This window comes from Sceloporus occidentalis, unplaced genomic scaffold (assembly GCF_023333645.1).
Source record: "Sceloporus occidentalis isolate IW3139 unplaced genomic scaffold, rSceOcc1.0.p SCAF_1, whole genome shotgun sequence".
NCBI lineage: Eukaryota > Metazoa > Chordata > Lepidosauria > Squamata > Phrynosomatidae > Sceloporus > Sceloporus occidentalis.
In genome coordinates, this window is record NW_028316981.1 from 292,501,580 (window position 1) to 292,523,900 (window position 22,321).

At 42.1% G+C, this 22,321-nt stretch overlaps 1 protein-coding gene across 5 annotated transcripts in view; it reads left to right on the forward strand.

Moving 5' to 3' along the window:
• Positions 1-16,945, forward strand: part of LOC149324068 (transmembrane protein 267-like) — a 48,676-nt gene extending 31,731 nt beyond the window's left edge. For 3 of the 5 annotated variants that reach the window (XR_016277795.1, XR_016277796.1, XM_089495883.1), the window contains 2 exons: positions 11,939-12,068; positions 15,570-16,945. Coding sequence is in view for 1 of the 5 variants with exons in the window: in XM_089495883.1 (XP_089352009.1) it covers positions 11,939-12,068; positions 15,570-15,726 (287 nt within the window). In the remaining 4 variants the exon portion in view is untranslated. Of the gene's footprint in view, positions 1-3,275; positions 3,485-4,282; positions 4,333-11,938; positions 12,069-15,569 lie in introns of those variants that run through there. The other 2 variants (XR_016277794.1, XR_016277793.1) reach the window with 2 other exon arrangements.
• Positions 16,946-22,321: the final 5,376 nt, after the last annotated feature.

Genomic DNA, 22,321 nt, shown 5'->3' on the forward strand with positions numbered 1-22,321 from the left:
GTTACCATCTTACTTTTTCATGAATACGGAATATTACATAACCCCTTCCTGTTTTTGCCAAGCCAATGTCCCATTTTTTGTCTCAGGGAAATATGATCAGCCTAATGTTAGGCGAAGACACAGGAGAGAGCTTTCCCTTTGGCTTTGGAAATCTCCCCATAGGAGATTTGGTTAGCTCTACTCTCTTTCTGCCAGCAGGACAGAGAGGAAGGTCTTTGTCTCTTCAATTCATGTGGCATAAGTATATTTTAATGTAATGTACTTTGCTTTTATCCTTTTTCCTATGTTTAAAACCCAGATCTTTTAACTTTACACTTTTAATTGTATTATTATTTTTAAACTTTGATTTAGAAGGTTTTTGCTGTACTTTGTTTTAACTTCTTGTGAGCCAGCGTGGTGTAGTGGTTTGTAGGACTCTGGAGACCAGAGTTTGAATCCCAGCTCAGCCATGAAAACCCACTGGGTGACCTTGGGCAAGTCACACTCTCTCAACCTCAGAGGATTGCAATAGCAAACCCCCCTCTGAAGAAACTTGCCGAGAAAATCCCATGAAAGGTTCTCCATTGGGTCACCATAAGCTGGAAATGACTTGAAAGCACACAACAACAAACAATAAACCACACTTCTGTATGCAAAAAAACCAAATAAAATACTTCATTCAGATGTTCTAAGCATACCAAAATAATTCTGCAGTGCATTCATATTGACAAATTTGCATAAATACGAAACGGAGCTCCTTCTGGGGGAACGCCTCGTTCCTGCAGCCACAAAATGGCTGCGGGAACGAAGCTGGGAGAAAGGGGCCGAACGGCCCCTTTCTCTCCTGGCTGCCGCTCCCGGGCGGCTCCCGGGGTGTCCTGGGGCATGAAGCCCCAAGGACACCCCCTTTTAGGATCAGGGAGGAGCAGCAAAAGTGCCAGATTGGGGCCTTTGGGCTGCTGCTGTGATTGCCCTGGCCCAATCTGTGCTTCAATGGAGCAGCTGCAAGCCGCCCCAAATGGGTGGTCTGTATCCCGCCGTAGTTTTTGGTTTGTTTTTTTTGAAGCTGTCTTGTAGATGCTGATAGAGAAAATTATTCAAGATTGCAAGATTCAACTCGGGTAAGCAACTTCAGATATTTTAGAATTGCAACTTCCGTCAGCCCTACTCAGTGATAGCAATAGCAAGTACATTTCTATACCACTTACCAGTGCACTTAAGTACTCCCTAAGCAGTTTACAAAGTGTAAGCCAATTGCCCCCAACAATCTGGGTACTCATTTTAGCGACCTCCTTGGAAGGATGCAAGCCTGAGTCGAGCTTGAGCCCTCTTGCCAGTATTGAGCTCGCAACCTTATGGTTTGTAAGTGAGTGGCTGTAGTACAGGCATTTAACCATTGTGCCACAAGGGCCCAGTAGAACCAGGTTTGTGGGATTTGCAGTATAGCAACATCTCCAGGGCCACTAAATGCCCACTCCTGGTTTAATTATTCTGAGTCAGTATTGTCAACAAAATACCAGGCTTGAATAATTGATGCTGGGTTGTGGTTTACTGGAATTACAGACTTACAGAGCAATGTTTAGCCTGCTCATTTGGAGGTAAATCTCACTGTGTTCATTGGTAGTTACTTTCAAGGCAGTCATCTGGGAGGACACCTATAATATATAAATTAAACCATAGACGTGTTGTTTTTAATTTGTTCATATCTTGCTCTTAGTTTAATTAAATTCTACAAGTCACATAGCACCAATTAACACAAGGAAGTATGAAAAATTCAATAAAAACATAAACAGAGCAATAAAATACTGGAAGCATACAATACCAGTGAAATTAATAGAGCAATCAAGATATAAAACTTGCAGAGCAATAAAGCAATTATTACTATCAACTAAAACTGAGCTCATGACAGGCTCAAAGGCCTGGGCAAATATGTAATTAAGTCTTTGCCTGGTCCCTGAAAGGCAGAATTCAGCACCAGATTATCTTTCCCAGAAGGGGAATTGTACAAACAGTCCCATGATAGAGAAGGTTCTTACTGCAAATACACCTTGCCTAATTTCAGAGTATCTGGAAACTTGGAGCCAGGTTTGCAGATGATCAGGTTTCTGGGGAGAAGGTGGGTCCAAAGTTGTATGGCACAGAACTCAAAAAAGTTACTTCTTTGGATTATACTTTCCAGAATCCCAGCCAGTTTGGCTAACACCTATTCTGGATGGAATATTCTGGGAGTGGCAACTTCCTCCCCAAAAAATAACTTTTCCAGGCTCTCACATAGTTCTTACTTCGAAGGTAAGAAACTGCATACTCTCCAACATTTCACACATAAAAACTGAGGGGCTGAACAGACTGCCCCTTAAGGGGCAGCCAGCCACCGCCTCTTTCTTTACCAAATCAGCACTGAGGGCAACCGCACACATTAGCCCTGATCTGACCTTTCCATGGCACAAAAAGGAGCTGCAAAAAGTGGCTCCTTTTTGTGACGCAGAAAGGGCACAATAGCTGCCAGGCCCATGGCTTTTCAGCACTCCTTTGGTGCTGCATTATCTGGACGCAGCACCAGAGGAGCCCCGTGACACCGCCTGTGTGGTGCATCACGCCAGCATAGAGGCAGAGTCGGGGCATGTGTCATGTGGACATCATGCCCCTACTCCATCCTGATGCCAGTCTTTGATGCTGTTCTGTACAGCTGCTAAGACAAGAGGGGTCAAAGCAACATCAGAGTATGGGCTAGATGGCAAAAGTTATTAAAGAAGAGTGCACAAGCTGGAAGAGGCTACAGTAGTTTGTTTTGGCCTGGGTCTACAGGGAAAGGCATGATTCTGATGCCTTTTCTCCCCTTACACTAATTAATTTACTGAAGTCAAAATATTTTTGCCCTTTGAACTCAGTTTGTAGCAATTGAAGTAAGTAATCATGTAAGTGGGATAAGGACAGAGGAAACTGAACATTTTAAAAACTGCTGAAAAAGTGAGATGCAGACAGTGGTGTACCTAGTATTTTTGACACCTGGTGTGGATAATTTTTGAATACCCCTCTTTTCTCTTCAGAAGCCTTTTCTGGGTCTGGTGCAGCTGCTAGCCTTGCAGCAAAAGGAGGCAACTTTCTGTTGCCTTGCTTCAGAGCCTCTAGACCCAAAAGGCAGCCAAGTTGCACCAGTGCCAGACTTAGAAGGCAGCCCCTTGCCACCAGTACACTGAGTGACACCCCTTTGAGGTATCATTTGGTGCTGTCTGCATTCCCCATACCCCTTAGTGACACCCCTGGATGCAGAGGATTAATCAGGACAAATCCTGAATGGGCATCAACTTGTGTTTGTACTTTGCAAAGGGTGGGGCCCTGAACTTCCTTTGTTCCTCTAGAGCCAAGGAAGTGGTGGCAAATCACCTTGGCAGTTTGCTTTTGATCCCTTCTAGTCAGTCCTTAAGTGCCCAGCAGAGGAGAAGCATGAATTTCAGCATTGTCCTTTTCACACTTGGAGTTTTGATAGCTCACCATATATCTGAGGGTAAGTCCCATCTAAGCAGGTTTGATCCGTACTTAATCTGTTTGAAGAAAAGGCTTGATTAATAGCTATGCTCTTTCTTTGGAAAAAATTAACTGCTTGAAGCCATGCACCAGAAATTCTGAGTTTGTATTAATTTTATATAAAGCAATGGAGAGATTGTTTGGAAAGCTCCTTTGTATTTGTAAATATGTAAATGAGAAAGGACGTGCACCCTGAAAAATCTAGAGATTTTGGAAGCAAGAGGAAACGACAACAGTTTTTTAAAAAGAAACCTGAGAAGTGGACAAAGGTCATCAATGCAGGCTATCTATAGCCAGAAAAAGGTTGTTTTAAAATATAGCACAAGTATCAGGGTGTCATGTTTGCCTTTCAGAGTGCAAAATGTGGGTGAGCAAAGAAGAGGTTGAGGAAACAGGGCCCTGGAAAAACAGCTGTGAGCAGCTGCAAGTTTGATTTGAGGAAAAGTGCTTTATCATTTGCCAATTTCCAGCTTCAGGCCACCTATCCATCCTGAACCTTTTACTTTAATCTGTTCATATTTTCTTTCTAATTAAATATATGAAGCTATATTAAACTTACACTCCTGGAAACAGGATGTCTAAAACTTGTTGGTGTTACATGCCTTTCTTAGTATTTAACTTTGTAAGCTGCCTGAGGAAAAGGCAGCGTATAAGTAAATAAGTTCTTATATGAAGAATATGCAAAATAAGCAGGTTGGAAAGACTTCCTTAAATTATATTTTTGTTTTCCTTCCTATACACTTTGGTTATAATCTTGTACTGGCCTCTGCGAGATAAGGCATGCAACACTTCCACATCAGACAAAACACATCCTACAATCATAGCTGGGTAAGACTCAGAGCACATTCTAAATGCTTGGAATTTTATATATATTTGCTGTAGTCAACTGTCAGGGTTTACAATGGCTCTTCAGGGCATACTAAAACCAAGCACTCAGCAGGAAAACAGGACTGAAATATGACTTGTATTAAACAGCAAAACAAAGCACATCAAGGGGGAAAGTTAATAATATACACTGTGAAAATAATGTTTGTTTCATCAGTAAGAGACAAAAACAGCTGTATATTAACCAATGCAATTTAATTCAATATAAATCCAAAAGAAACTACCATAGGCTGGAGCAGTAAATATTCCAAAACACTAGGCAAACTATAGATTAGTGTATATTATATGATTTCTGTTTCCCTGAATCCCTTTGCTTTGTTGTCTCATTTGTCATCATTGTGTGCCTTCAAGTCATTAGATTTTATTACATGAGGAAAATCGAGGGTTTAAATGGACGTTATCCAACGATAGTCATGCAATCGCGGTAAAGATTTTCACACACTATCGTGATTAAAGATTACTTATCCCAGGAATAACCATGGAATAACCAACTACAATTCATTATCCCCCGTGAATGATTTATTGCTGGTTATTATCAGGATAAGTCATCTTTAATCATGTGAAAATCTTCACTACAATCACTCAAACATTGCTGGATAACGCCCATTTAAACCCCCAATTTTCCCCACATGTGATAAAGTCAATTTCCAACTCATGGTGACCCTAAGGCTCTATCATGGGGTTTTCAGGGGCAGAGGGTGTATGGTCCAAAACAACCGCAGAAAAGATACAGTCTGAGACAATTTTAACTGCCCTGGTTCAATGTTAGAAAATTCTGGGAACTGTAGTTTTGTGAGACATTTAGCCTTTTCTGTCAGAGAGCTCTGGTGCCTCAATAAACTACAATTCTCAGGATTCCCTAGCACCAAGCCAGGGCAGTTAAAGCAGACTCAAACTGGATTATTTCTGCAGTGTGTTTTGGCCTCACCCAAGGTCACCCAGTGGGTTTCTATGGCCAAGCAGAGAACGCAACCCTGATCTCCAGAGTTGTATTCCAACTCTCAAACCATGTTGGCTTTCTTGTTGGCTCATACCAAAACCTAAGGCATGGCTGGGGAACCTCTGGCTGCCAGGATGTTGTTGGAGTCCAGTTCCCATCAGCTGTTGCCAGCTCAACCAGTCATGAAGGATGATGAGAGCAGTACTTCATCTTCAACATCTAGTGAGCCACTGGTTCCTCAGCCCTAGTGTGAAAGGAGAGCCATGTTACAAAGCAGATAAATATGGCTTCTGAAAACCACTTCTGAATCTAGTCAGTGTTAAGTCCTGTTTCTGAATAAATTCAGTTTTAAAGCACCGATTTCCCCCATACCAATACCCTTCATCTAATAATGCTAGGTAGAGCCTTGCCATTGAGGGCTGGCTCTCTCATTAGACAGAGGGGGTCAACATCCTTAGGGGGAAAATACAGCTTCACAAACATATACCATTGTGGGATGATAACTGTGTATGCCACATGGCCTATTCTGGATCTAGCCTGTTGTGCTCATTGAGACTATTGCAAAGACTTCTCAAGTGTCATACTACAGGTAGATTGATTCATTCAAAGAAGGCATGACTCTGAGTTAATAAGATCTCAGCAGGGCAGTTGATGGCCAGGGCCTCGAGGCCTTCCATTAATAGAGTTGCCATAAGTCAAAGTCAACTTCATGACAAATAACAACAGCAAAATGTCTTGGGGACTTGTCCTATTCCCACTGACTGCAGTGAAATGTACTTTTGACAAAGCAGCCCTTAAGGCTCATAGCCCTTAATTAATGTACTGTGCAGTTGTATGTATATATGTTTCTGCATGTCTGTAAACATGGCCTAAAAATAAATAGTATGCAGGGTTTTCTAAACAGAGGTAAAGTCTTTGGTATTATTGGCCACTTCCTACAGGTTGTCGTTAATAAAAAGAGAAAATATATTCAGGGTTAACCTTGTTGGCCATGCAGCAAAATGCAACAAATGCAACAGTGATGCCTTTATTGGGCCAATTCCAAAGCATACAATACAGTATGCAAGCTTTCAAAGTTTCACTGGCTTCTGCAGGAGGTAAAGATGTTTAAAAAATCATCCAGGAGAAAAATGGTGATGTTAGTCACAGACCTATATTCTATCTGAGATGTTGTCAGTTAAGATTGTATTGAGGGTTTTTAATACAAGCAGACATGACTCCTCTTACTGGCCATGTGAGGACTAGGGAGAAAAAGCAATGAAAGACAGGTAACAAAATTTCAACTTCATTAGCATGAGAAAAGTACAGTAAGAACTTGAGAGATCCAGCTGTCTCTGTCCTGTGCAAAGCTAGCTGTTCCTTTCTTAAGTAGAGAACTTTTGTCAATATAGGGGGGATAAGGATGTAGCTTTTGATATGCAAATCTTGTGGTTTCTTTTCTCAGAAGCCCTCCGTTTATTGTAAGTGCACTTAGTGAAATATTCAAGAGTTTCCTGGTGGGTAAAAAAAAAGTTCAAGACTTTAGTTTTAGAGCACAATTGCCTCCAAGGGACAGCTGAGTAAACTCTGGGCTGTTGTTTTTGTTGTTGTTGTGTGCCTTCAGGTTGGTTCTGACTTATGGGGACCCTAAGGCAAGCCTATCATTGGGTTTACTTGGCAAGAGTTGTTCAGAGGAGGTTTGCCATTGCCTTCCCCTGAGGCTGAGAGTGTGTGACTTGTCCAAGTTCAACCAACCAGTGGGTTTCATGACCAAGCAGGGAACCAAACCCTGGTCTCCAGAGTCATAACCCAATGCTGAAACCACTATGCCATGCTGACTCTGGACTAGCTGAAGTGGACTGAACTGGCTGAATTTAAATCCCTCACAGCTGAAGGATAGGGGGAGGGGGGTTCTTAGGAGTACCCTTGTTCTGGCCTCTATTTATGCCAGCATTGTGACTGTGCCCAGGAGGACTTTGTTTCCATCACAATTTGGCTCTTCCATAGCCCTACCCTTTCTCCATTGCTTTTAGAGATCTTCTTCCAGTTAGGGTTGCCATAATTCCCTACCTCAAAACCAGGAAATTGTAGGGCAAATTGTAGGACATTAAAAAATGGAGGACACACAAAATTAAAGGACAAACACATCAATAAATTTTAAAAAACATGTGTACATTATTTACTCAGAGGTATTCTGTGGGTCGTATGCCTTATTAACAGTGATGTACAGTCATCCCTCCACATTTGCTGGGGATAGGGGTGAAGAACCCCATTAATGTGAAAAAAATGCAAATAAAAAAAGTATTCTTTTTACCTGAGAGAACACTTTTCTAGGAATCTTCAGGTCCTCCAGTGCAACTCTATGGCCAACATCTGCAAGAGGTTGGTCATGGAATAATGATGGAGGACCTACAAATGCCCAGAGAAGTGTTTTCACTAGGAACTTCTAGGTTCTCCTGCACAACTCTATGGTCAACTTCTGGCAGAGTTGCACTGGAGAACCTAGGGGCTTGACAGATGGACGGCATCCAGCCGCCCCTTTAATAGCCGGATCAGTGCTGCAGCGACCACATCCTGTGGCACCAATCTGGCCTCTAGGGAACACAAAAAGCAGTTGGAAAAAACGGCTCCTTTTTGCGCCCTCCAAAGGGCGTCACAGCTGTGGTGGCATGGCTTTGTGATGCCTTTTTGGCGCTGCATCATCTAGATGCAGCACCAGGGCTGCGCCATGATGCCAGACGCCATCTAGAAGTCATGGCACAAAGGGAAGAGAATCATGGCATCAAGCATGTGGACACTCCGCCATGACTCTGCCCACAGGCCAGCATTTTGTGCCAGTCTCTACCCCGCCTTAGAGATTCCTAGACAGAACATATTAACCAAACGCACAAGTAATCAAATTCTCAGTAGTTAAAACCACAAATATGGAGGACCAACTGTACATTTTTAAAAAATAAAATTGCACTATGTTTGCTCCCCATGGTTTTTTCAAGGTCAGGAGAAGCCCTTTTTAAACCTGGAAGCTGACTTCTGGTTTACTTTGTGGTTTGTTTTTTTAAAATGCCCCTCCACAGCAAGAATTGCCTCATGCCCCATACCTAGAGGGTATGGGGAAATATTTTGAGGTGGTTGTTTGTTTTTAACTGAAAAATAAAGGTAGTGATTTTGCAGGTAGAAAGGTGAAGCCCTTTGAACAGCAGTGCTGCCCTTCAACCCCTGGTTGCCTACACCTGTTCTAGTAGTTGAGTCCATGACTCCACATTTCAAACATAGAATGGGCATATCTCCTTGCCAGAATTGTTGCAATGCTAATGTAATAACATGCTATGCCTTGTTGCAGTTCTTGCCAGTTGTTCCTCCTGGCCAGAGGATTCTGGAACATACTGTCCAAATAAAGTAATTTTTCCAAGTTCTGGTAGGGTCGCCAGAGTGAAAACTAGAGAAGGCTCCTATATCTTATTGTTTTACAGAAAAGAGAATTCCAGCAATAGTTGCTTGCTACCTAGCTGCTTGACAAGCAACACCTGCTGAATTTCCCTCGTGTATTTATTTATTTACTTTTTATATTAATTTGTGTCCTGCTTTTCTCCCAAAATTGGGACCCAAAGTGGCTTACAATTAAACTTGCAACTAAAAAATTACAATTAAAAACTTACACAAAAGTGACAATTAAAATAGAATGACACTGTGGCAAAATTAAAACAAATCAATTGTTTAAAAATAGAATACAAGTAAAAAGAGAAAAACACTTAAAAACGACATGCATTAAAACAACACACCACGGATGTTGTTTATAAGCTTTCTGTTTTATATGCTTGTCTAAACAGAAAGGTCTCAGCCTGCCAGCGGCAGGACAACAGAGAGGTACAGAGGTACACAAACATGAAGGATACAGGAGGAGGCCCTCTTCATTCTGGTAAGGCTAGATTATGGTGAAATATCACTAACCATGCCAGAACCACTCTTCTTTAAAAATATAGGGTAACACTAAGGCCATCTAACTCTGCTGTTCCTCCCGGAAAATGCAGACTTTCTCTGGTGAGAAAAGGCATAGGAGACGCATTGAGAAAATGGGAGGATTTCAAATGAGTGATAAAGTCATGGGAAAACTCTTCCCTCCATAAAACAGCAGCAAGCAAGGCAAAGCAATTCTACATTAAATGCCTACAAACACCCAGAGTTGTATTCTATACTGAAGCAAACATAAAAGGGCAGAATTCAAAGATATAGCCGTGTTAGTCTGCAGAATCGGCATGCAGAGAAATATTGTAGCACCTGTGAGACTCACTGAAAGAAGTTGGCAGCAGGAGCTTTCACAGGACTTTGTCACACTGGGGGAAGCAGGGAAAAGCCGGGATTAAAAAAGCATTTTCCCGGCAAAGTCCTGAGATCGCAGTGTAGATTTTCAGATGACATCTTGATTAGAGAGGACTTATCCCTGGAAATAACCAGGGAATAATCAGCAACAAATCATTCACGGGGAAAATCTGTGAATGATTTGTTTGCTGGTTATCCACTGGTTATTCCTGGGATATATCCTCTTTAATTTAGATTAAATGTGTCTTGCTGCGATCTTGGGACTTTGCTGGGAAAATGTCTTTTTAATTCTGGCTCCCCTCACACACACACCCCACCCCCCCACCCCCCGTGTGATAAAGTCCATAGACTTAAGTCTACTTCCTCAGATGCATTTGGTAGAGCTATTCACCAAAATCAGCATGCCTCATAGGTGCAAGTGCTGCTGTCCTCTATCCACCATTGGTCACATTGTTATACATGTTTACCTAGGAATAAGTGCCATGGAAAGCAAGGCAGTGATGTTGGATGGCTCAGTAGGACATGTTTTAAACAGCCTCCCAGTGTTGGAATAGAGAGCTTTGGATCTTCCAGGAAGATCTGGAGCAAATAGTGTTTAAAATCGGTTGTAAGATGGGGTCATATAACCCAATTCTGGTGCTGAATGGGCTGGACATCACCTGGTTTGTTTGCACCAGAACCAGGATTTGGGCTTCGTCTACTTTCCCCACCAAGAGGATGTGGTGAGGCCATTATATTTGGCCCCTTCAGCCAGGTCCTGAGACAACATGCAGAGAATAGTGCTAAATCTGATGAAATAACCATAAAATTGTAACAATAATTAACAGGGGTCTAATTAGACCCAATTAAATGAATCCATTTCTAATGTGCACTTCAATTTATTTATCATAAATAAATAATTGAGCTCCAGCCTGGTGAAGGGGTTTCAGTGTGGGACTATGACTCTGGAGACCAGAGTCTGAATCCAGTCTTGGCCATGTAAACCTACTGGGTGCTCTTGGGCGAGTCATACTCTCTCAGCCTCAGAGGATGACAATGGCAAACTCCTCTGAAGAAACTGGCAAAGAAAACCCCAATATAGGTTCACCTTAGGATCAGCATAAGTTGGAAACAACTTGAAAGCACACAACAACAACAGCAACAAGAAGAAGACTACAGTGAACTATGCAGCCCACTCCTACTCAAACCAGTGACTTCAAGGGAACATGTTCTTAAATAAATATACTGAAACTCCCCAGGGCCTATTCCTTAAAAGATGCTTCTATCTTGCCAACTACACTGTTCTGGGTGAAAATCTCAGTTTCTTAGTGTGTGTGTGTGTGTGTGTGTGTGTGTGTGTGTGTATTTGAAGTAGTTGTGAGTAAAAAAAAATTACTTTCCCACCTTTGTCCAAAGCTATTTCTTTGAAGAAATTATATCTTAGAAAAGAGGTCAATGTTCACAGATAGCATCATGGGGATTTTTAGTTCCTGTTTCTCTTCTTTCAGTCCCTCAGGAGTTTCACTGATGCGGGTGCCAAAGGCTCAAGAAAGGGAACTTTTGCTTCAACCTACCATATGACAAATGTTTTGGACTCATTTTCTACATATCTTCCTCCTTGCCCATCTTTAATTTCAACTCTGCAATGCTGACCCAGTTGGAGAGCTATAATAATAAAGAATAGGTAGAGCCTAGAAGAAGAAAAAACTGAGCCAGCATGGTGTGGTGGTTTTAGTGTTGGATTAGGACTTTGGGAGATCAGGGTTTGAATCTATTGAAAGCCTTTGAATGACCTTTGGAAAGTCACAGCCTCAGAGGAAAGCAATGGCCAGCCTCATCTTGAACAAATTTTGCCAAGAAAACCCCAGGATAGGTTGGCGGTAGCATTGCCATAAATCAGAAATGATTTGAAAGCACACAAGAAGAAGGGCTGCTAGAAGCAAAGTTCATCAACATCTTCAGGACCACATCATTTGAACTCTGGCCTAAGACTTAGATTAACTCTAACCCTCCAAATAATTAGGAAAAATTCCTGCCTATTGATGTGGCATTTTTAAAACCTGAAAATAAGAAAAAATAAGAGTCAGGGAGGATGAAACTCAAGTTTATGGTGGGTTTTTAAAAAATTATCCTATAGCCTATTTCCCAAATCAAGTGCCAATCTAACATGACAAAGGAAGAGAGAGAAAGGGGCCAGCTTTAGGCATCCTGAGAATTAACAGTGCAGACCTTTTTGTGTATACTCAAAAGCAAATCTTACTGTCTTCAGTGGAGTTTAAAATGTATAGAGGATTTGAACCTGAGAGTCTTTTTTACTCTTCTGTTTTCATCCAGCTATATTTCCCATAATTGTTGACTGTTGCACAGAAGTAGCCCATCGTGTTCCCAGAAGATGGCTCAGAAGATCAGTGCTGAAGTTTGATATTCAGAAGGGTGGTGATTTATGCAAAATACCTGCTGTGATGTAAGTGGTGCAAAATCAAATTGGCAAGAGGAATAATTTGTTAGGGCTGTAACCTATTTAAATGTTGTAACTTTGGAATAATAAGAGTGATTTGCTCTGCAGTTCCTGTTAAGATGAATGATCAAGCAGTTTTATTTCATTTGGAATCTGAGAAAAAGGGTTACTGTCAGCAGTACCTGGATTTTTAGGCTGCAATTGTATAACCTCTTACTGTAGAATACATACATATAATTGCACAATTAGGCTGTGATCCAGCAACATAGTAGACATTGTAGGGCTACTCATTGATTATTGTTATAGATCATTCAGTTCATTAAATATTGGAAATGTGCAGAAGAAAGATGTACGGTGTACGCTATACCAGATGTGGTCGTGTAATAAAGTGAGGGAATATTGGTCATATATTCATCAGATAATGTCTATTACATATTAATATAAAGAAGAATCCCAACATGTATTTATTGGAAACGTTTGAGGAAGATCTTGAAAAGAAATAAAAGAAAGATGCTATTTTATATCGCAACAGCAGCAAGAATTATCTATGCCCACAAGTGGAAGACAAAAGAAATACTGCATTAACCAGATCAAATGTTAAAATTGAAATCAACAAATTCACTTGTGTAACAAGAAGTGGATCAATAGATAAACTTAAGAAAGTTTGGTCAGAATTATTGGTGTGTTTAATGCAAACTTGGGGACGAAGCAGCAGCAGGTGAAGAGGATTAAGCAAAGAGAAAAGAACAAAATAGAGAAAGCGATAAAAAGATACTATATAGAAAAAGGAACATATTTTTGATATTTTGGTTATATTCATCAAATAAAGATTACAAAGTTTTTGTAATATTAAATGAATGAAAGTGATAAATGTATGGCTATATGGGTATGTAGTTTTAAACTTTGAAAAATGTATTTTATATTGTGTGGTCTTTTTGTTTTTATGTTATGCTAATAAAACATATATTTAAAAACATCCAGTTAATTGAAAAGCCTGCTTTTTAACAAAACAAATTTAATATATTTGCATATTATTAATGTTTCAATATAGCCATCCTTTTGAAATATGTTAAGTCTTCTAAATCTGAACAAACTCTTATAGAAATGATCCCAGGACACTGTAGCATTGTTTCAATGTAAACATGAATAGGACTGTATTTAGGTAGTTTGTTAATAACTGCTTCCCAATTGTCAACCCTGCATGTCATGAATTTTTACTATCCCTTGTTGCTGTTTGGAAAACCTAGGGATACTAGTGGCAGTCCTTCTTGCATTTCCCCCCTCCCTTGGGAAGGGACAGCTTGCTTCCCTTTTTTCATATGATGTAAGGGTAAACTTGTGGAAGAAGCATTACAAAAACACAGGAAAGACTATGAATCAAAATTAGTAATGCGTGAATCTCTGTAACATCCCAAACTCCATATTGCAGTGATACAGTTATTAGGCCAACCAAAAGGAGCAAAACGTGCCATGCTAACTTTGGAAGTCCCCACAGGCTTCTGCCTCAGGTGAAAATAGAAAAATGCATGAACACACACAAAGGCAGGGTTGGAGTTGCGCTGACTCTAATACCTTGCTTTTCTCTCCCTGCATGCTCTTTTACCCTCTTTGTCTGATGAAGAAGATGATGAGCTTTGAAATTTTTTGTCTGCCTTTTGACTGACTTAACCAATGTGTCACATAGCACTTTGATTTATAGTTTATAGTAAAGACAGCTACTCCTGCATTTTGTTTTCCCTTTAAAATTTCATGGATGAGGCAATGTACTACCACCACCACCACTACTACTACTACTTCCTTGCATTATTATTGTTTATTTGCAGAGCAAAAGTCTTGTCTGAAGGTATTCTGCACTGTCTTCCCTTCTTACATCTTTTTCCTTGCCACAGAATGACTGAGATCCTACATGGCACAGTATAGCGTAATATTTCCACATGTGGGACCATGCTACTTCTGTCCACTCACCCTGCCCCAGACCTCATTGTTTAGCTATTACAACCTCGTGCCAGCTGCTCCTTGACTGGTGGGGAGCCAGTGAAAATGTCTGGCTATGTCCTCATAACCAGGTGCAGAACAATTACATCATCTGCTGAGATCCATTTTTGTCCTAACCTAGGATCTCTAGAAATCTCAGTGGCTGATGGGATCATTCTGCATCTGGCTACAGGGACACAGGAGTTTATTAGACAAGGGGAATTGGAAGTATAATCTGCTGGCAATCTGAATGCAATCATGGGGTTTAACGTTATTGCGTGATAACCCACTACACACAAATCCGGGCAATGGGAAGTCAGTCCGAACGCAATCATGTGGTTTCACATTATTGCATGATAGACTGCCACATGCAAATTCGGACAATGGCATGCTATTTTTGGGCAATGGGGAGCCAGTTCGAACGCAATGCATACTCACGTAATTGCGCGAAACTAGCGACTTTAAGTGAATGCGTTCTGGCCCCACTTTCTTTTCATTCGAATTTAAGAGAAATTCCTCCTGTTTGATAAACTCCACAGCCAGACACTTCTCTGATTTTCTGCCTCTTGCTCCTTCAGCCCTGGAATGGGGACTGCAGCAGCTGAATAGTGAGCCTGGTAGGGTAGGGGCTTTGGTAGTTATGGGAATACACCTGTGTATGACACTAGCAGGAGGAAAAGACAGAAAAGCTTCTCAACTGGTAGTGCTGAGAACTCTTGTCAGGAAGCACAATAGCTGGCAGGACTGCATCCATGGCGCTCTCTTTCAGACTTCATTGCCTTTTCATTTCCCATAGCTGCTCAACATAGCAACATGCTATGTGCAAGCCCGTAGCAACATGCTATGTAGCAACATGCAGGCATCTGACTAACATCTCCAATAGTTTTTTTCTCCTGTTTGGTTTGTAATATCTTGTCTGGTGAAGAAGTCCATGGAGCTTTGAAAGTTTGCAACAAGTATATTGTGCATTTCGGTTGGCCAATAAAGGCATCACTGATGGGGTTTTCTTTGGATTTGTTAAATGGCCAACAAGCTACCTCTGCATGTTTTCCATAACTGCTAACTTTGCCTTGTGGTTACCCACTGATAGTTCCCTTCAAATTCTCCTGGCCCTTGTTTTAAAATGACAGTACAAGGCAAACACGCGTTTCCCAGCCTCATGTCTGCCTCATGTACCATTCTACCACAGAAGTACTGGCAGAGTTTGGAGCAGTTTCTTTATTGGACTACTACTCCCAGAGTCAGCTAGCCAGCACAGTCCCTGGCCATGCTGGCTGACAGGTTCTTGGCATTATCGTCACAAATAGGACATTTTCAAAGGTCTGCATTCTCTATCTTCTTGGTAACTCTCACCTGAAAAAGTACATATTTTACTCATGTTGATCTCTGTGGGACTCAGAAATACTGAAAATAAAGGTGGCTGGATCATGAGTTCAAAGTTATTAGTTCAAAGTGTAGAGTAGAGGTATTTAAGATCAAGGTTCTCAAAAATTACATTTTTGAAAAATAACATGTATTTTTTTATCCCAACAGCCTTTACACCAAGCACAAAAAACTATGTGCAAGCACACAAAATAAAAATGTGAAGAGGTGGATGAAGCGAATGTCCAAGATTCACCAAAAGACTGGAAATTATGTCAGGAAGAGAAAAAAAGCTCAAAGAAGATGGAAAACCACAAGGAAACAGTAATGGAGCAACAATCATGGAAATGCTTCAATCTATACTATGCAATAAATTCAGCAAAGATCTCATCATGACTTGTGGATATGCAAAGCATTCAACCATGGGCTCTTACGTGTTACACAATTATAGAGCTGTGGTTCTGCTTGAACTGTCATGGCTTGATCCCATAGAATCCTGGCATTGGTAGTTTACTGAGACTCTAGATCACTCTGTCTGAAAATTCCTAAACTACAAAATCCCAGAATTCCATAGGTTGCAGTCTTAATAGTTCAAGGAGAATTATAGTGCTATACAGTTGGCCCTCCGGATCCATGTATTCTTTATCCATGTATTTAACCATCCACAGTTTGAAAATATTATACCGTATTTTCCAGCATATAAGGTGACTTTTTAAGTCTGCCTTATGCGCCAGAATTATACCCCAGAGACAGGCGAATGGCATAGCCACCCCCCTGTCTCTGGGGTCCTTGCTGGGTCTTCTCCCAGCCAGCTGGCACGTGCGCCGCATGGAGGGGGCCTCTCTAGAGGCCTGAGAGAGGATCCTCGGCGGCGGGGAAGCGGCTCCAGAGCCGGCTGGGCTGACGAAAAGAGCCGGCCCCTTACTCCTCTGTGCCACCACCACCGGGGATCCTCCAGTCCTCCAGCGGCTTCAGAAGTCCTCCGCGGAAGCCGCCGCCACCACCCGGGATCCTCCGCTCCTCCAGCGGCTTCCGCGGAGGACTTCTGAAGCCGCTGGAGGATCGGAGGATCCCCGGTGGCGGCGCGGAGGAGTAAGGGGCCGGCGCTTTTCCTCAGCCCGGCCGGCTCTGGAGCCTTTTGGGGAAAAAATTGCGGCGAGAGCCCAGCCGCTGAAGATCCTCTCTCAGACCTCTAGAGAGGCCCCCTCCAGCCGGTGCGAGACCCCCTCAGGGGTGTCCAGGGATGCTGCCGGCGGGCGACTTGAGGGGTCGTCTTATACCCCCGTCGCCTTATACGCCGGAAAATACGGTGTGTGTGTGTGTGTGTGTGTATATATTCCAAAAATATACCTAGACTATATATATATTCCAAAAATATACCTAGACTTTGTTCTTTTAGATAAGGAACACCATTTTACTGTGGCATTGTATTTAATGGGACTTGAGCATCCACAGATTTTGTTATCCATGGAAGGTCCTGGAACCAAACTCTAGCGGATACCAAGGGTGCAAAGTATTTAAATATATATATAAATTCCTAAAGCAAATCTTGATTTTTTTCCATTTTATATACCATTTTAAACACCATTTTACTACACCATTGTATTTAATGGGTCTTGGTTTTGGTATCCATGGGGGATCCTGGAAATAAACTGCAACAGATACCAAGAGCCCACTATATTTATGTATTGTGAAAGGGCCTCATAGCATTAGCTTGAAATGTTTTGAACTGCCTTTCCCTCTAAATGTACTACCACTATCCCCCTAATCTCACTTATCATCAGCAGGAAAAGTTCGAGACTAAAGAGCCCAGAATTGCCTGGGAGGGTGTCACCACAATAAAACACAGAGTCACATGTGGAGAAAAGGCCACAACTTTATTAACGCAAGCAGCAACAAAAGGTAGGGTTGGCCAAAAGCATGAGTTCTGGATCATCTTACAACCAGCTGTTGTAGGATAAATGGCATGTCATATAAAGCAAGGTATCGGCTAGGGGCTAAAATAACACCGTCTCATATCCATGCAACCCGCTGATTGCATTTAACTAAAGCCTCTAGTCACTGGGAAGCGGTGTCACGTTATGGCCCCTGCAATGACCACAACATATGCCCTCATCGCTCCCGTGTCCCATAGGGACTCCTGATACGGTGCTATGCAACCTTATAGACCATGCCTACCAGATCCAGAACCTCTGCTGCCGCCACAAAGGCCATTCTGCAGGAACGCCACTGCCAACCCTACCCCACAAGCAACATCAACAGGGTCCAAGGGGAGCTGCGTAGCAGGCCTGTCCCATGTCCATAAAACTATAGAGTCCATCTCGATTGAAGCTGCCAGCATATCATCACGCTCAGCATAGTGGAATGCACATCTGAAAAAACGTGTCGTGCCACCAATGATAAGCAAGTTTTTGCCTCAACGCCGCCAGAGTAGAAGACCATTAGGCGCAGCCGTCCAGAAAGGCAGCGGATCCACAATTAACACACAATGTTGATGCTTAGCCTGAACCTGTAGATGAATAAACTTAACAATTGCAAATATAGCATAACAGGCATAAAAGATTCAAAATGACCAAACAGGCACAAGGGAAGGGAAGGGAAGGAGGGGCACCATAACAAATCAGATGAGAGAGCCAAGCTCCAGAACATGGCTAGTTGGGAGCAAGGCCAGCTCCCCAGCTGTGAAGAGGGGCAGAGCAAGGGATCCGAGAGGCCTGAGAGATGGGAGGGGCATGAGGGCAAGATAATCTAGCATGAGGGCCTCTGCAAGAGGCACAAAGGTGATCATATCTGCACTGTGTGCATGAACACTTTCCCACATTGAATTCTCAGCAAACAAGGCCCAGACTATCAGAGGGGGCAGAGCTGGTGAAAGAGGCAGGTGGCACGGCCTGTTTTCCAACTTCTAACAGCCAAATTTTGGTGTGTAAATGGTCCCATCGCTCTTTGGAATTTTGGGAAGAATACTGGCGAAACACCGTATCATAAGCGATAGCTGCCAAATGGCCGGCGAACCCTCTGGCCTTAAGGACATGTAGCAAATGGCTATTGAGCTGCCAAGCCCATTCAGGGAAGGCCATGGCAATGACAGCCCTAAAAATGGTAAAACCTTCTAGCCAATTATCAAAATTGCAGTTGACCAAAGGGGCAAGGGGAACCTTCTTTTTCCCTCTGGAAGAGGTGACCGCCAAAGCTGCTTGAAGAACCAAACCAAAGACATCAACAAACCAGCCCCTGAGAATCAGCTTTCTGGTTTTGCGAGGTAGATGAGAGCCTTCCTGGTCAACCCAAACCCCCTGAAGACCAGGTCGCCAGGTACGTTGTTTGATGGCCCAACACGGCAAGCCTGGGGCCATGGCATGTTCAACCCAAAAGCCATCTCTGCCAGAAGGTAAAGGTGGGTCGACAGCGTTGAAAGCATATTGAGCAGCTTGTGAAAAACGAGCCTGTCAACATCTTTTCTTGGCCCTGTGTCCTTTTTTGTGCCATCTATGTTTGTGCCATCTATGTCCCACTCGCAAAGGTGGGAGCCAAGCGGGGAGTCGCCCCGCCCCCAGGAGCAGCCAGCCAATCGGCTGCCCTGGAGGACCGGGGCGACCAACGAGAGGGACTATCCGCCTCCTAGAGCATCGCTCAGGAGGCGGAAGTCCCTCCCTTTCCCCCCTTGGCTGGCCAATAGGAGGCCAGCGCGCCCCAGCAAGGCATGCTGGTGTGCGCCGAGCCTCCGTGGCGCCTGGCCCCGGCGGCAACGTGGCCTGCCCAGGGAGTTGGGCGGCCGCCTTTCTCTACTTAGCATGGCCAGTGGCTATTTTGGCTGAGGGATTCTGGGCATCATAGCCCAAAGCACTTTGAAGCTCTGCGTAGGAACTTGGTCTGACATGGGGTGGCTGTGTGGATGTAGGGTTATCAGATGTAGAACTGGAGAAAGCTCCTGTATCTTTAATGGTTGTATAGAAGAGGGAATTTTTGCAGATATTACTTGTCACCTGACAAGTTAACAAACAACACCTTTTGAAATTCCCTCTTCTGCTACACAAACGCAACCACCATCTCCAGTTTTCTCACTGTCAACACCTATGTGCATTCACCCTCATCTTCTGCCTTGTGATGCCAGGTTTTCAAAATTGCAAGGAGGGACTGACATAATTCATGGCATGTAAGGTTGACAATCAAGAAGCAGCTATTAGCAATGTGCAAAGGGATCTTGTAGCACCTTTGAGGCTAAAACTGAAAGAAAGAAATCCACCTGATTCTAGGAAAGCTCATGCTACCAGCTTTCTTTCAGTTAGTCTCAAAGGTGCTACAAGATCTATTTGCACGCTGATTTTCCAGACTAACACAGCTATGGCTTTGAATCCTACAGTTATTAACAAGTTTGTGATCTATCTAAACACCAAATTAAAATTTTGATTTTAGCTGTATGTTCCTCTGTAAAATTAGCATACTGTCCACATTGATGGCAACCCTTCTACCTGACAACCAACTCTTCCTCTCAGCCAGAATTATGCAGTTGTTGCATCCACCTTCTTCCATTAGGCAATATGGTACCTTGCATTGCTTCATTACTTAATCTGGGTTTTCCTCAAAGGTACCTCATATCTTGATCTGCCGTAGTTTACTTGCAATAGCTTTCGTCATCTCTATTTATTATCTTTCCTCATTCATACATATGAAAGATGGTTTTGTTGTGTTTGAGGGGTTTTTTTTGCTCTGCACTACAAAGCCAAGTGACCTACTCCTCTGACTAACAAGACTGGAAGATAGCCAGGGAGTCCAAATCTCTACCATCTCAGATTTTGCGGTGCAATTCTAAACTAAAAAACAAAAAACAAATATGAGCTTTTGAGAGGAAAATGAGTTTAGAATTCCATATTCTGTGAACAAATATATTCAAAAGTATGCCTATGCCTATATATTTATGTGCAAGTATGCATACAGATTAAGAAACAAATAACTTATTGATTCAGAAAGGATTTCACATGCATGTATGTGAAAATGATATGAATCAGAGGTAATTGCTTCCATCCTTAATCTAAATGATCTAATTTAAATTAGTCCTAATCTCAATATCTCAATTACACTATATCCAAGAGAGACTTTTACTGCTGTGTTTTGGCAACCTTCACTTTCTGTGTGTGTGTGTGTGTGTGTGTGTGTGTGTGTGTGTGTGTGTGTGTGTATGAAAGTGCTGACATAGATATGTTCCAACTTATCTAACCAAAAAAGAGGGAAAGGCCTCTTCTGAACACTGCAAGAGGTGGAAATTCATCTTTTTGTTAGATTGTGGCAGAAGATGGCCCCCCTCTGCACTATTTAATACCCCAAATGAATTTTTATTCCCCCTAACACCAAAAGTCATTCAATTTTTCTCATTGTTTCTCATTTTAAAAAAACATTTTTTTTTGACAGCCTATAGAGTTTCCTGGGGCTCATTCCCACTTACATTTAAACTGGTTTGTGATTCGCCTTCACTCCGTGTTGGTAAATCGATTCCAAAAGGTTGGTTGTTCCTTCTATGGAAGCAGATCTTTTCATTATTCCCTTATAATCATTTCTTTTTTGGCACGATTGTCATCCCCACTAGTTTTCACCACTTCAAAATGCAATCATCTGTGTGTCATCAGTGACGTAAGCAGCAGCCCAGGCAGCCAGGCTTGGGAACTATATTAAAAATAAATTGATAGAAGATTCAATTCATTGGTTTTGTAACTACTTGCCTCACTATGAGCTTCTATCGGATCGCCTGGGTAATTGCAAGTAGTTGCAAAACCAATGAATTGAACCATCTACCACATATTTTTTTTAAATCATGCACCCATAGGTCACACCACAAGCACAAAGGCAGTGCTGAAGCGGGGGGGGGGGGGGGGAGATGGTGGATCTACCAAAAATTGAAGAGGGATGGTAAACATCCCTCTGCCCTTAGTCTCTCCCCTCCAAAATGATGCAATTCAGATCCGTCATTCCCACTTGTTGAACACGCTTCAGAATCAATTCTTTTCAAAAGAACCACCAAAGAACTAGTGTCAGGAAAGAGTGGGTTTATTGTGTTTGCCTCACTTCATTGCATTTGAAACCGATCACAGTAGGATCGGAACTAGTTTCAAATGGGAATGATGGTCATATAACCCAATCAGCAATTCACTTTAAATTATAGTGGGAGCACAGCCCTGAAGAACCCAGGGACAGAGAAGTGGCCCCAGGAGCCATCACAGTTGTCCACACCTGTTAAAAAGTTTTCTCAGGGCAGTTTACACGCTAATATTATCATGCTTGTCCATTCAGAATAAGATTTAAAAGATTTCCTCCCCGCTCCCAAACAAAGAAAAGAAAAGAAAAGAAGGAATTGGGAAAACATAATCATCAACAACAAAATTCCCCAAGTTAATTTGAAATACCAAGTAAAAACTGAAGCATTGTGGGGAGGGGTTTTGTGCTTTGTAAGCAAGAAAACACTGCCTGCACATATGTGCTTAAGGTGTTTCATTTTCTTTTCTTCTTTCATTCTTTTGGTCTTTTCTTCACACGAATTGCAAATTTTTAGTTTTATGAAGCACACCAATGTCTGGTGTCTACTTAAGCATTCATTTAATTAATTATTAACTTAATAAGCCAATCATGGTAATCTTGGAATTAAGTTACTGCGGAAATCACAATTTAGGCCAATCACTTTAGCTAAAAAAATAGATTAATTTAAAATGGCACTTTTTGCATTATAACTCTATTTTTTTTCATTCAGAATCTTAAATGGTCCCAGTAGAGATGCAAGAAATCAATACAGAGAGCCCCCCAATAAAAATGGAGCAAATGAATACAGAGATAACAACAACTTGTAAAACCCATGACAGTATACTACAAGAACTCATGCTTCTTTAGATTAGACTCTCTCAAAAGTGTGAAATTTGCAATGCCTCACTTTGCCC